The 13,020-nt window shown below is 43.6% G+C and overlaps 1 protein-coding gene across 2 annotated transcripts in view; it reads left to right on the forward strand.

The window, feature by feature from the left end:
- Spats1 (spermatogenesis associated serine rich 1) overlaps nucleotides 1-6,645 on the forward strand; it is a 33,194-nt gene extending 26,549 nt beyond the window's left edge. For both annotated transcript variants that reach the window (XM_050119326.1, XM_050119327.1), the window contains one exon: nucleotides 3,557-6,645. In XM_050119326.1, the coding sequence (XP_049975283.1) occupies nucleotides 3,557-3,753 (197 nt within the window). In that variant the 3' untranslated portion in view covers nucleotides 3,754-6,645. The remainder of the gene's footprint in view (nucleotides 1-3,556) is intronic.
- The last annotated feature ends 6,375 nt before the right edge of the window (nucleotides 6,646-13,020 follow it).

Here is a 13,020-nt window from a genome sequence, read left to right on the forward strand (position 1 = left end):
TTTACTGTATATCTCTCTTTTTCTGACCACACGAGCCTTTAAATTACTGAGCAATATGAGTAGGATTAAAGCTGTTGCTTTGCCAGGTAGATCCAGTCCATTACTAAGCTTTCCAGCCTCATGGCTGAGGTACTGGCTGTAACCATGTTTACTGCCACAACTCTATGGCAGTTCAAGGTCCCTGCCAGCAAGCAAGTACAACAGACAACACTCAAGTCCTCTCTTGGTAGTCAGCCCTCCTGCCCCAGTCAGAGTTTTCCCTGGCAGGACGGCCCAGAAAGCCGGCATTTTAAAACAGCCCAGCTTTTTTTCCTGCTATGGCTGAAAACCGAAAAGCATGCATTCAGCTTTTCGTCAACACCATTTAAGTGTTTCCTGGTAGGACCTCTTAATGATCTGCAGGGTTTTTCAGCTGAAGCTGAGTCAGGAAGCCTCTCTTAGATGAGAGCGCTTGCTTGCCTCTAGCAAGCAGAGCAGACCCAAGAAATTTCTGCTACCAAGAAAACATGCTTCACTCCATTCTTTCCCAAGCTTTCTCAGGCTTTTTGTGGATTCAGTTAGCCTCACGTTGGGCAGCCATCTGTTGTAATAGGAGCGGCGGGGCTGCGTCCCCAGCACCCCGGCCACTTGGCTAGCTTATGCCCGAAATAACAACACACAAATTGTATTCTTTTAAACACTGCTTGCCCATTATATCTATCCTCTTCTCGGCTAACTCTCGCATCTGGACTAGCCCATTTCTAGTAATGTGTGTAAGCACCCCAAGGTGCGCTTACCGGGAAGATTCTAACCTATGTCCATGTTGGGTTGGAGCTTCATCACGTGTGCCTCAAAGAGCATGGCGTCTCTGCTCCAGAGCAGAGCTGTCGAGTCTACCCAGGAGAGCTGAGCATGGCGTCTCTGCTCCAGAGAGCAGAGCTGTTGAGTCTACCCAGGAGAGCTGAGCATGGCATCTCTGCTCCAGAGAGCAGAGCTGTTGGATCTGTCCTGGAGCAGAGCAGAGTCTGACCTCACTTCCTCTTCCTCCTGTTTACTCCTCCCACCTATCTTTTAACCTATAAGGGCCAGCCAAGCAGTTTCTTTATTGCTCAACCAATGAAATCAACAGATTGATATGACACTCCCACATCAGACAATTTTCTAAATCTATCACCACAATATGGTCAATAACCACAGGGACCAAGCCATATCCAAACTATAGCAATACTAAACTTCAAAAATCCATAAAAGATTTATGGGTATTCAGTAGCATCCCACAGTGCTTTCCAAATTTATGGTGTGAGAGATTAGTTTGGTAGGACTGTTTACTTTTGATCTTGAACATATGGCTCCCAAGTTAGGTCGGTTGTGGCATTGTTTCAGAATTTGACATGGCAAAGTATTTAGTTTTACTCTCAAGGTCATGCAGCAGCTCTAAGGACAATCAAGACAGTATTATATGAACACATGAACACCTCCACCCTGACTGAGGAATGTGCTAGACATGGGTGGTGCACTTTTTAGTGACCTGTATGGGCCAGCTTCCCAGTGGACTTGGAAAAGGACAGAGAACTCAAGAGATGGCTGGTGTCCTTCCAATGCAGGGTGATGGTCTAATCTCACACTAAGTATCTGGGAGGCTCCTTCCCCGAAGCTGTATGTGAAAGGCACACCTTTCTGGGAGTGATGAAGGAGTCCAGCCTGTGAGCCTCTCAAATCAGCAGCCAGATAGCTCAATGCCTATAGGGAGGAGCTGTGGGCAGGCCTGCTTTTCGTCCCGGCTCCCTCATGGTTAGCTTAGCCCCGGAAGTAACAACACACAAACTGTATTATTTTAAACACTGCTTTGCCCATTAGCTCTAGTCTCTTACTGGCTAATTCTGATATCTTGATTAGCCCATTTCTAATAATGTGTGTGGCACCACGAGGTGGCGCTTACCAGGAAAGATTCATCATGTCTGACCTGCAGGCTGGCTCCATGGTGGCTGACCTCAATGCCTTCTTCCCAGCATTCTGTTCTGTCTACTCTGCCTAATTTTCTGTCCTATCAGACCAAGCAGTTTATTAATTAACCAATGAAAGCAACAGATAGACAGATGACCCTCCTCCATCAAATGCCTCATTTTCTGAGTAAAAATGTCTGTTTCCAACAACTGTGGCGTGCATTCAGGGAGCAACAGATAGCTCGACCCCAGTAGTGGAGTGTGAGTGCGGCATGATGGCATGATTATTTGGCTACAGATGTGAATAGACTGGAGTAAAAAGAGACTTCTGCTAGAAAACGAGGACAGAATGGATGGCCAGGGCTTAGTTGCTCTAAAATGAGTTCTTCTTTAATGGGATTTCAAATAGAAGTCAGAATTCTGCATTATTATCCAGATTCAGCAGCTTCCTTTGACCATAAAGGAGGGGACACAGGAGATGGAGGGACTAGGGAAGCCTTTGGGATGATGTAGCTGTGGATAAGGGGAGGAAAAAAGTGGTCATAGGAAGATAGGGCCCCTTGTAGCCCATATGGCAAAATAGTATAATCAGAAAACAAAACACACTCCCCTTTCAATGGGCACAAATGTGGGGGATGTACAAGTGAACTCTTTGTAAACCAAATTTCAACCCCTATCTGCCCATTATTCAGTGAACTTCCTACATTCCCACACATATCAGTCTGGTACTGTTTCCTCAAATAAGAAATTCATGAGGAACTACAGTTTTCCAGGAGTTCAACATCTGTAGATGGATTTTTCTTTGGGTCGCTAATCAGCTTCCAAAGAAAGACAGAGACTTATTAATTCTGAGTGCTTGGCCTAAGTTTAGGCTGCCCCACTAGCTCTTTTAACTTAATTTAACCAGCTTCTCTTCATCTATGCTTTGCCTCCAGCTTTTTACCTTTCTTTCATTCTGTATGTCCTACTTTCTCCTGTTTCCTCAGCATCTATCTGGCCCTTGGCATCTTCCTGGTGTCCTTTTTCTTTCTCCCATTCTTTCTCCTCCAAGCCTAAATTCCTCTTTGTACTTATTCTCCCTGCCAGGAATTTCTGCCTACACCACCTTCCTTGCTATTGGCCATTCAGCTTTTATTAGACCAATCAGGTGCCTTAGACAGACAAGGTAAAATAGCAACACATTTTTATATAATTAGACAAATATTTGCAACAGATATCAGGAAAACTGGTTTTAGATGCCTGTGACACATACTGATGAAAGGGCCTGTGATGCAGTTGGCACAGAAGTCTGGGGTACAAACACATGCATGATAAAAAGAAAATTTCTGTGAGACATGCGGACTCAGGGTCTAGTTTTAATGACCAGATTGGGATACTGGTCCCAAACAGAGCAGCGAATTCAAATGACTCTTGAGTTCCTGGGGCCCGAGGAAAAGCAAATGCTCCCTGGGAACACTGTCCCACCTCAGAGTACAGGAAAGTCCCACCTCAGGGTACAGGAAACTCTCTAGAAACGAGACCCACAAAGATGAATTCCTGAGAAAAAAAATTAAAAACCACAATTGGATCCACCACAAAAGAAGTGCTGGCAGCTGAAACTCAAGCCAGATTAGGTGACTAAGACTGTTTTGCAGGGACTGGGGAGATGGCTCCACGGTTAAAGTTGCTTGCTGCTCTTCCAGGAGAAACAAGTTCAGTTCTCAGCACTCAAGTAGGGAGGCTCACAACTCCCTGTAACTCCGGCATCAGGAGCTCTGAAACCTTCTTCTGGCCTTATCGGATATCCTCACATGTGATGCATACATATTCACGTACACATACCCATAAATAAATAAATCTTAAAGAATGTTTTGCAATATGGTATTAATTACTATGGTAGGGTGCTTATGATTCATTTTGTAGTAAAGATACCAGAACACCAGTTTCCCCAGTGATGGCTAATGAACAATTGAGAAGAGGGGTCTAGGAATGCCAGTCTGGGGGTTGAGGGGGAGCTAGAGAGCTTGTCTTAAATTGAGTACATTTACTTGAGGGAGATTATGAGGACTATGGGTAGTAACTAATACTCTTCCCAACTATACCTTGATGTTGCTGTTGACTTTCATCCCTAACTTTAGCCTTTTTCTGTGTGGTCTCTTGGTGTTAAAGATAGGTGAGAGCTGACATGGTTCAACAGTAAAAGCCCAGTGACAGGAATTTGATATCTGGGAGACATGGTGGAAGGGAAGAACCAACTCCTGGAAGTTCCCTTCTGACCTCCACATGTATGCTGTGGCTTGCAACACCACTCCTCAGTAATAAATACAAGTGAAAATAGTAAAAAAACAAAGCAGGTGAGATAGAAATTGATATTTTAAGTATTTTCCTCAGGTAAGCAAATGTCAATACAGTCAGATCCAGTTCCAGAAGGTGGTTATGATGGCAAAATGGAGAATGATGTAGCCTAAACTTCCCTTTGTAAGTTAGGTAGACCACTACTGTCTTTCTGGAGTCAGACTCTTCCAAATTATGTGTCTTGCATGTCAATAGGTATTATGTGGAAAAGGGGTTCTATGTCAGAGCAACTTGGAACTTCTTTAAAAAACAAAGAGGGGCTAGGGAGATGGCTCAGCAGTTAAGAGTGTATACTGTTCCTATAGAGGTCCCGTGTTTGTGAACTACAACCATTTGTAATTCAGTTTCAGGGCATCCAACATGCCTGCAAATCATCCATCTGCGTCAAATAAAAAAAAAGTATAAATCTAAAAAGGAAAAAGAAAAGTGTATTATCTTTAAGTTGCCATTGCATAAAAAAGTGGATTCTAGGCTGGAGAAATGGCTCAGCTGTTACAAGCACTGACTTATCTTCTGGAAGATCCAGGTTCGGGTCCCAGCACCCACATGGTGGCTCACAACAGTGTGCAGCTTCAGTTCTAGGGGATCCAGAGCTGTCATCTGGCCTTCTAGGGTACTGCAGAAATGTGCACAGACATACATACAGGCAAAACACCCATATATGCTAAAAAAAAAAAAATCTTGAAAAAAGAGATATGGATTCTCTCCTGACTTCAGAAGCAGGAGTCAGAAAACAAGCTGTTCACAGGGTTGCATCCTTCTTGAACCAGCTCTTCAGGGAAGAGGGCATTTCATAACTCTCTCACGCTAGCGCAGCAGTTCTCAACCTGTGTGTCACCACCCTTTGGGGTCACCTAAGACCATAGAAGACAGATATTTACATTATGATTCATAATAGCAAAATTACAGTTATGAAGAAGCAACAGAAACAATAATATGTTTGGGGGTCACAACATGAGGAACTGTGTTAAAGTGCCACAGCCTCAGGAAGGTTGAGAACCACTGCTCTATTGTTTGCTCTCTTTGTCTCTGAACCATCACCCTCCACTGCTGCCTCATTCTTCACATACTGTTTATGCGGTAACCCATGTCACCTTTTCTTTTTTATCAAGCAATATCTGAATATTGCCTTTAACATTTGTAGATGCTCATTTTGTAAGATTCCTTTCAGCCTATCTGCTATTTCCAGCAAATGATTATCATAACCCACGTACAAACAGACATGCACGATTCTTGGGCCAGCAGCATGAAAGAGTAGATAACTCAAGATTACAGCTATGTATTAGCTTCATCTGTAAAAGTTGATCATATGGGCTGGACATGGTGGTACACACTTTAATCCCAGTATTTGGGAGGCAGAGGCAGGAGGATCTCTGTGAACTGGAGGCCAGTGTGGTCCACATAGCCAAGTTCCAGGACAGTCAGGACTACATAAAAACCCAGTCTCAAAAACAACACCCCTCCCCCACCAACCTGAAACCAAACCAAACAACAACAAAAAAAGTTGATTACATGGGAGATTCAAGGTAAGTAAAGTTGGCTCTTACATTGTTCTCTTAAAGGCAGAGTAAACAAATAGGCTGAGCACATAGCAGGGCAGCAGTCTCAAGTGACCTCAAGGTATATTACTAACTCTGGCTGTGAGGTCCAGCAAAAGCTCCATTCTCTTAGAATATAAGAGCTATTTTATCAATGCATTGCCACAGTTCCTCCTTTTTATTTTATTAAAGAAAAAGCATGTTGATTTAGATGGTCACTGGTTGGTCAAGGCATGGTATGTTGTAGGGCCAGCCTGAAATCTGCACCACTTCCTTCACGGTTCCTTTTGAAACGTTAGCAAAGGCATGATAAGACTTTGATTAGGAAGACAATCAGAATGGCTACCTCTGTAAAAGATCACACCTTGAGACTTAGACCTTGTGTATTCATAGTCACGGTTCTCTAGAGTCAGAGAGCTCATGGAATGAATCTCACTCTTTAGAAAGGGGATTTATTAGAATGACTTACAGGCTGCAGTCCAGCTACTCCCACAACGACGAGCTGTGAACACAGTCCAAATTCAGTAGTTGCTCAGTCCTACAAGGCTGGTGTCTCAGCTGGTCTTCTGCATTCGCTGGAATCCCAAAGAAGTATGCTCCAATGCCAGTGAGAGAAGGGATGGGCTAGGCGAGGGGAAGCAGGCAAACAGCAAAAGCTGCCTTCCTTTATGTCCTTATATAGACTTCCAGCAGAAGGTGTGGCCCAGCCTAAAGGTGTGCCTTCCCACCTCAAGGTCCGGAACAGAGGTGGATTCCTACCTCAAAGGTTTGGATGCAAAGTGTACTCATCCACTTCAAACTAAGCAGAAAATCTCACAGGTATGCCTTCCACGTCAAGATTGTAGTTCATTCCATATATAGTCAAGTTGACAACCAAGAATAGCCATTACAAATCCACCTCTTGTTAACACACAATCATATCGTCTTAGGTCATGATTAATTTTCAAATGAAAACAACCAGGTCATAATATGCCTAATCATTATAACTATCTCATGTACAATCACAAACACATTTATTATATATTCAACCAGGTCATAATTACACTTAACAAGATATAACTATCCCTCATACAATACAAACACATTATAAATTTAAAATATGTGGCAAGATCCCTTGGGGGGACATCCTATTAGTGTTCTTTTAATTGATGTTACATCATATATGGAATTGAAAGAAAACACAAATATCTGTACATGTGTTAACAAAATACAGCAGAAATACTCATGTCAACTATAATCCTCCTGTTTTGCCGCTGGCCATGTGGCCTTGGCTGGTATTTAAAACTACCTTCCTCTCCTACCCATTCTGTATTTCCTCCACCCTTGGCAAGCACATTAGCAAGTCTTGGTTCTTTTTCTGGAGGAGAGACCCATACCTTCATTTCTGATGTGTCTGTATCCCTTGTCATCCTGCCTGGATTAGGCTGTTGTAAATTTCCCATTGACTTTAATCACAGGACATGGTGGCACCAAAAGATGCTCTAATGGATCTCCTGTACTTCAGAAAGAATCCTTACTTCCATTGTAGAGAGGCAATCCAATTTCCCTTTGGTAATCTGGATCAATCACATTCCTAAAACTGTTACCCCTTGCTTAGCCTGTTGGTTTAAGGGCATTAGAAGCACAAAGTGACTAGAGGGAAGCTGAGCTTCCAATACAATGGAATGTGTGGAACCAAAACTTGTAGGTCAGCAGAATTTAGGGTCACAGGAACAGGAAACAAATTTTTTCCTAGTGGGTCACTAGGGGTGATACTAAGTGGAATTATTCCCTTTTCTACCTCTTGATCCCTAGATCCATGGACCCTTGCTAATGGGAGAAACTGTACCATATATTTGATGTTGATTCAAAGCATATATGGCCTTTTGGAGAACCCTGCCCCAGTCCTCCAGGCTGCTGCCACCTAATTGGCACTGTAACTGTTTTCAAAAGGCTATTCTATCATCAGTATGGTGGGGAACATGCTAGGAACAGTGGATTCCTGATTGTGGGCCCATTGTTGCATTTCTCTGGCTGAGAAGTGAGTTCCCTGGTGAAGCAATACTGTGTGGACTACCATGTCGGTGGATCAGGCATTCGCTAAATCCACAGATGGTATTTTGGCAGAAGCATTATGTGCAGGAAAGGCAAAGTCATAACCAGAATAAGTATCTACTCCAGTGAGGGCAAAGCGTTGTCCTTTCCACAGAGGAAGTGGTCCAATGTAGTCAACCTATCACCAGGTGGCTGGCTGGTCATCCTGGGGAATGGTGCCATATCTGGGGCTCAGTATTGGTCTCTGTTATTGGCATATCTGGCAGTCAGAAGCAGCTGTAGCCAGGTCAGCCTTGGTGCATGGAAGTCCATGTTGAGCCCATGCACAACTCCCATCTCTGCCATCATGGCTGCTTGGTTCATGGGCCCACTGGGCAATGGCAGGAATGGCTGGGGAAAGAGGCTAACTGTCCAGAGATTACTGAACTCCTCCTCAGCTGAAGTCACCTTTTAGTGAGTACTTACATGATAACTCATACCTGTCTCCCACACTGGCCAGATAGGAGGGCTAAATGGAGATGTGTGGGAACCACCACCCCTGTATCTTTCACATCCTTGATGGTGGCACTAGTTTCTGCAGTTCCTCTAGGGATGTGTTATTGTTTCTGATTCACTATTTTCTTTGGCAATTGCCTCTGGAATTCTAAAGGCTTCCATTTAGTTTTTCTAATCATAATAGCCCCCACGCCATAGGTCAGGAAACCAATGTGACATTTGTACCAACTTCTAAGTATATCTATCCCAATTACACGTTCTGGTACTGGGGAAATAACTAGAAGGTGAGTTTGGGGATCTACTGTGAGTTGGACTTCAGCCAAAATTCCATTAATCACCTGGCCTCTCTTAACCCTCCTTTAACTGGAGGGCTAGTGTTTCTTGGGATCTCCTGGAATCAATGTCAATTCAGGACCAGCATCGAATAGACTCTGGAAAGTCTGATTGTTTCCTTTCCCTCAGTGTATAGTTGCCCTTGTAAAAGGCCGTAGGTCCCTTGCAGGGAAGCCTGGAGAAAGACTAACTGTAAAGCTTTTAGCTATCTTTTCAGGCTCTTTCCTTAGGGGAACCTGGCCATCTCTTTATTTAAGAGGTTCTAGGTCTGCAAACTAACTCAAGTCTGGAAATTGATTCACTGGCCAAGAATGTGTTTTGTCAAGGTCCAGTATAGCCTTTCTTTCATTTGTTTGAGATTTTTTCTGCTTATACAGATCAAAGAGAAATGCAGTAGGCTTCTCATTGATGTCATGCCTGGTAACACCATGATTGATTAGTCAGTACCAAAGGTCCAAAGGTCCATACAAATCATGCCAAAATAAAATTCATTTTGTCTGTGCTGACCATTACTGGTTAGGCCATTATGAACATTGTTTTTTCTATGCTGCCAATATGATAATTATGATCATCGTGCCTTGGGCAATTCAGTGCTGCCACCTGGTCCCTGATACCTTGGGGCTCAATTAAACCCATTGCATTTAATTCATCCAACTGAGCAGCAGCATCTCCAATCCTAAGGTTTGGCACGAGGAATAGGGCGACCACAAAGCTTTTCAAATGTGCTGGTGCCCCTCTCACCATTTTGCGCCTTATAGGACTAGTGAAGGGCATGTCTTCTGGACCCTCCCATTGAGAAGGTTCAGATTTTACACAATACACCCACTCTAGCATTGCAATTTCCCTGAGCCTTAAAATCCCTTCATCAACACTAAGCCAGGAGAGATCAGGCATCTCCAACTCCTTTTCAGTAGGCCATCTTTTGATAAATGCTTCAACCAACCACTCAAACAAACTTTTGACCCCCTTTTTAACTGTGCGAGCTTCCATATTAAACCTACAATCTCTACTCAGAGGGCCCATGTCAATAAACTCAGCCTGATCTAGTTTTATGTTCCTTCCACCATTATCCCACACTCTTAAAACCCATTCCCACACATATTCCTCAGACTTCTGCTTAAATGAATGAGCAAACACGTTAAGCTCCTTAGTAGTGTAGTGCACCTCATCACGGACTACACTTTCTACCTCCCCTCTAGAAGCCTGCTTTGCTTTAGGTCCAGTTATACATATAGAAGGAGCTATTGGTGGGCTCTCAGGGACATCAGTATTGCCTTGATTGGCATCTTCTTCAGAGAAAGTCACTGCTGGTTTAGCCGTCAATGACGGATTAATTTCCTCAGTGAAAGGTGAAGGCAGTATTTCAAGGGGTGGGGCCGAGGGTACTATTTCCTGAGGTGAGATAAGCCCTTGAGGATCTGAGGGTGCAAAGTTCTCAGCTTTAATAGGGTCCTCCCACACATCCCCATCCCAAGTTACAGGATCCCACTCTTTACCAACTAATGCCCTCACTTTAACCGCTGACACCCTCTGGGGCTGAGACGTGGATTTTCGCTGTAGTTCAGCCAACCTTACAATGAGGGCTTCAGTTTGATTTTCCACAACTCGAGCTCTGTGGCTGCTGGCAAGAAAATTCTCTTCCAGGGTACACTTAGAAACCTTTAGACTATTTATTCGCATCTGGAGCTGGTCATTTTTGTCACTAAGTTCTTTGTTTTCCTTCTTCACTTTCTGAAGTTGGTTAATTTTATTACGGAGCTCATTCCTATCCTTTATCAGTTTATCCAGAGATAGTAAGAGAAACCAACCAGCAGCATTATTTTCCTTATTTTCCCCCAAACTGTCAAAAGTTGCATATACAAGGCTGTCAAATCCACTGTCGCTTACAATTGGTGAATCAGGATAATCAAATGCTTCTATCTCTTTAAGTTTGTAATATAGTTCGCACCATGGGCTTTCAGCATTCTCCAAGATCCCAGGAGAGGGAGTGGCTGTAGTTGAAGGTGCTGGTGAATTGAAAAGCCTATTCCAGATACTTAAAAGATTCATCTTTATACTTCTCTTTCTCTAGAAAATCTGTACTAGTCAGAGTTCTCTAGCGTCACAGAACTTACAGAACGAATCTCTCTCTCTGAATGACTTACAGGCTGCAGTCCAGCTACTCCCACAACGACGAGCTGTGAACACAGTCCAAATTCAGTAGTTGCTCAGTCCTACAAGGCTGGTGTCTCAGCTGGTCTTCTGCATTCACTGGAATCCCAAAGAAGTATGCTCCAATGCCAGTGAGAGAAGGGATGGGCTAGGCGAGGGGAAGCAGGCAAACAGCAAAAGCTGCCTTCCTTTATGTCCTTATATAGACTTCCAGCAGAAGGTGTGGCCCAGATTAAAGGTGTGCCTTCCCACCTCAAGATATGAATTAAAGGCCTGTGTCTTCCAGCCTCAAGATCCAGATCAAAGGTGAGTTTCTTCCTACCTCAAAGGCCTGGACTAGAAGTAGATTCATTCATTTCAAACCAAGCAGAAAATCTCTCATAGGTGCATCCTCCATTTCTGGATTGTAGTTCATTCCAGAGAAAGTCAAGTTGATAACCAAGAATAGCTATCAAGTCCTGAAAATCACAGAAGGGTGCAGTCAGTTACTAAACACCATCTTAAAGTGTTCATTCTGAAAATAGAAATTTACAGTTGCTATGGTTTGGCTAGGAGTTAAGGCCACTGGAACAGCTGGAGTGGTAACTGTGGCAGCTATGAAAGCTGCAAGAATCACTCCAATGAACTTCATATGTGCATGTTCTGGCGCATAACTAAATTGTATTTTTTTTTTTTTTGGAGACAGGTTTTCTTTGTGTAACAGCCTTAAGCTGTCCTGGAACCAGCTCTGTAGACCAGGCTGGCCTTAAACTCAGAGATCCACCTGCCTCTACATCCTGAGTGCTGGGATTGTGTGTACCACCACTGCCTGCCTCTACATCCTGAGTGCTGGGATTGTGTGTACCACCACTGCCTGGCATAAATTGTTTTAGAGCAGATTCCTCCATGCCACCTAAAAAACCTTAAAATCACAATGTAGTAAGAGGAAGTTTGGTGAATGGGGTAAGAATTAGACATGCACAGGCCTTTTCTGGTGAGGACTCTGATCACTGGCTAGAGTTACGTCCACACCAGTATGATCTCATCTTAACTTGATCATGTGTGTGAAGACTCTACAGTATTTCCAAATGAAATGTACATGTTAACAACAGCTTTTGTTATTGGCTTTAATTTTGGTAAAGTGGAGGATGGGGAATGCTGTTTTTTTTTTTTAAGTGAAATCCTGAAACATATTTATGGAGTTTTCCATGTGACTGATTTTCTGAGGACATTTGAGGAAAAGTATGTTGGATAAGACGTGGCGCACTTCTCTTTAGAAGTGGCCGCTTGCTTTGCTTAAGGTTCACAGTGATAACAGTCTGGCTACTTGATGGTGACAGTCCCTGTGCTGGAGGAACCCTTTTTTGGGATCTCATTCTGACTGATGAGGCTGGAGTGGTACTGTGAGGATAGCAGATTTATGTGTGGTGTTTCTGGATGTGGGGCTCTGATTTCAGGGGTTCCAGACTTTCCATCTATGGAATACTGAAGGGGCACAAAGTCTATGTGTTCACAGGTGTTCAAAGACAGCTGACAGGGCCGCTGTGCTCAGAAGGGGCAAGCATATCACTTGGAGGCCCAGTTCACACAATAAAAGGGGCAGTGTTGGTGCATCTGACTCAGATTTTCACCACAGACATGGTAGATCTGGTTGCAGAAGAGTGTCTGTTTTCAAAACACCAATCCTCTGAGATAACTGACTAGCAGGTGACATTAACATGTCTTATTGGAGAGGCATCTTTTTCAAGTTGTCAGAAAGATGACCCATGATATGGAGGTGGTCCTGAGTGAAAGAAGCCATCACCACGGACCTCTGGAATATTCTACTCCAGTGCTCTGGGAGAGGACTGAACCAACTGTGGATTTATTAAGGGATCTTGCTTGCAAATATTGGATACCTAAATCCAGTGGCTGAATCCAAAAGGGGAAGGTGGAAGCAGATACGACTTGAGAATGATCTCGATCCAGGGGACCATGCTGAGGCCAGAACCTACTTCTAAGTCTTTAGAGTTTGTGTTTTGTTTTTTACTTTATCTGTGATGCCCTTTCTTCCCATCGTTGTCTCTATAGTTCAAAACACAGGCAGTCCACAATCTCTAATGGGAGGTTAGAGATTCATAGGCCAGCAGGCACACTGACCTCTTTTGGATCCTGCAGTAAAAATTCCCAGGGAGGTGTCTTTAGCTCTGGTTTGATCTGGTCAGCCAACTGGTGTGCATATGCGCATGCATGCG

This window comes from Alexandromys fortis, unplaced genomic scaffold (assembly GCF_014885135.2).
Source record: "Alexandromys fortis isolate MF-2015 unplaced genomic scaffold, M_Fortis_MF-2015_v1.1 scaffold_145, whole genome shotgun sequence".
NCBI classification, from domain to species: domain Eukaryota; kingdom Metazoa; phylum Chordata; class Mammalia; order Rodentia; family Cricetidae; genus Alexandromys; species Alexandromys fortis.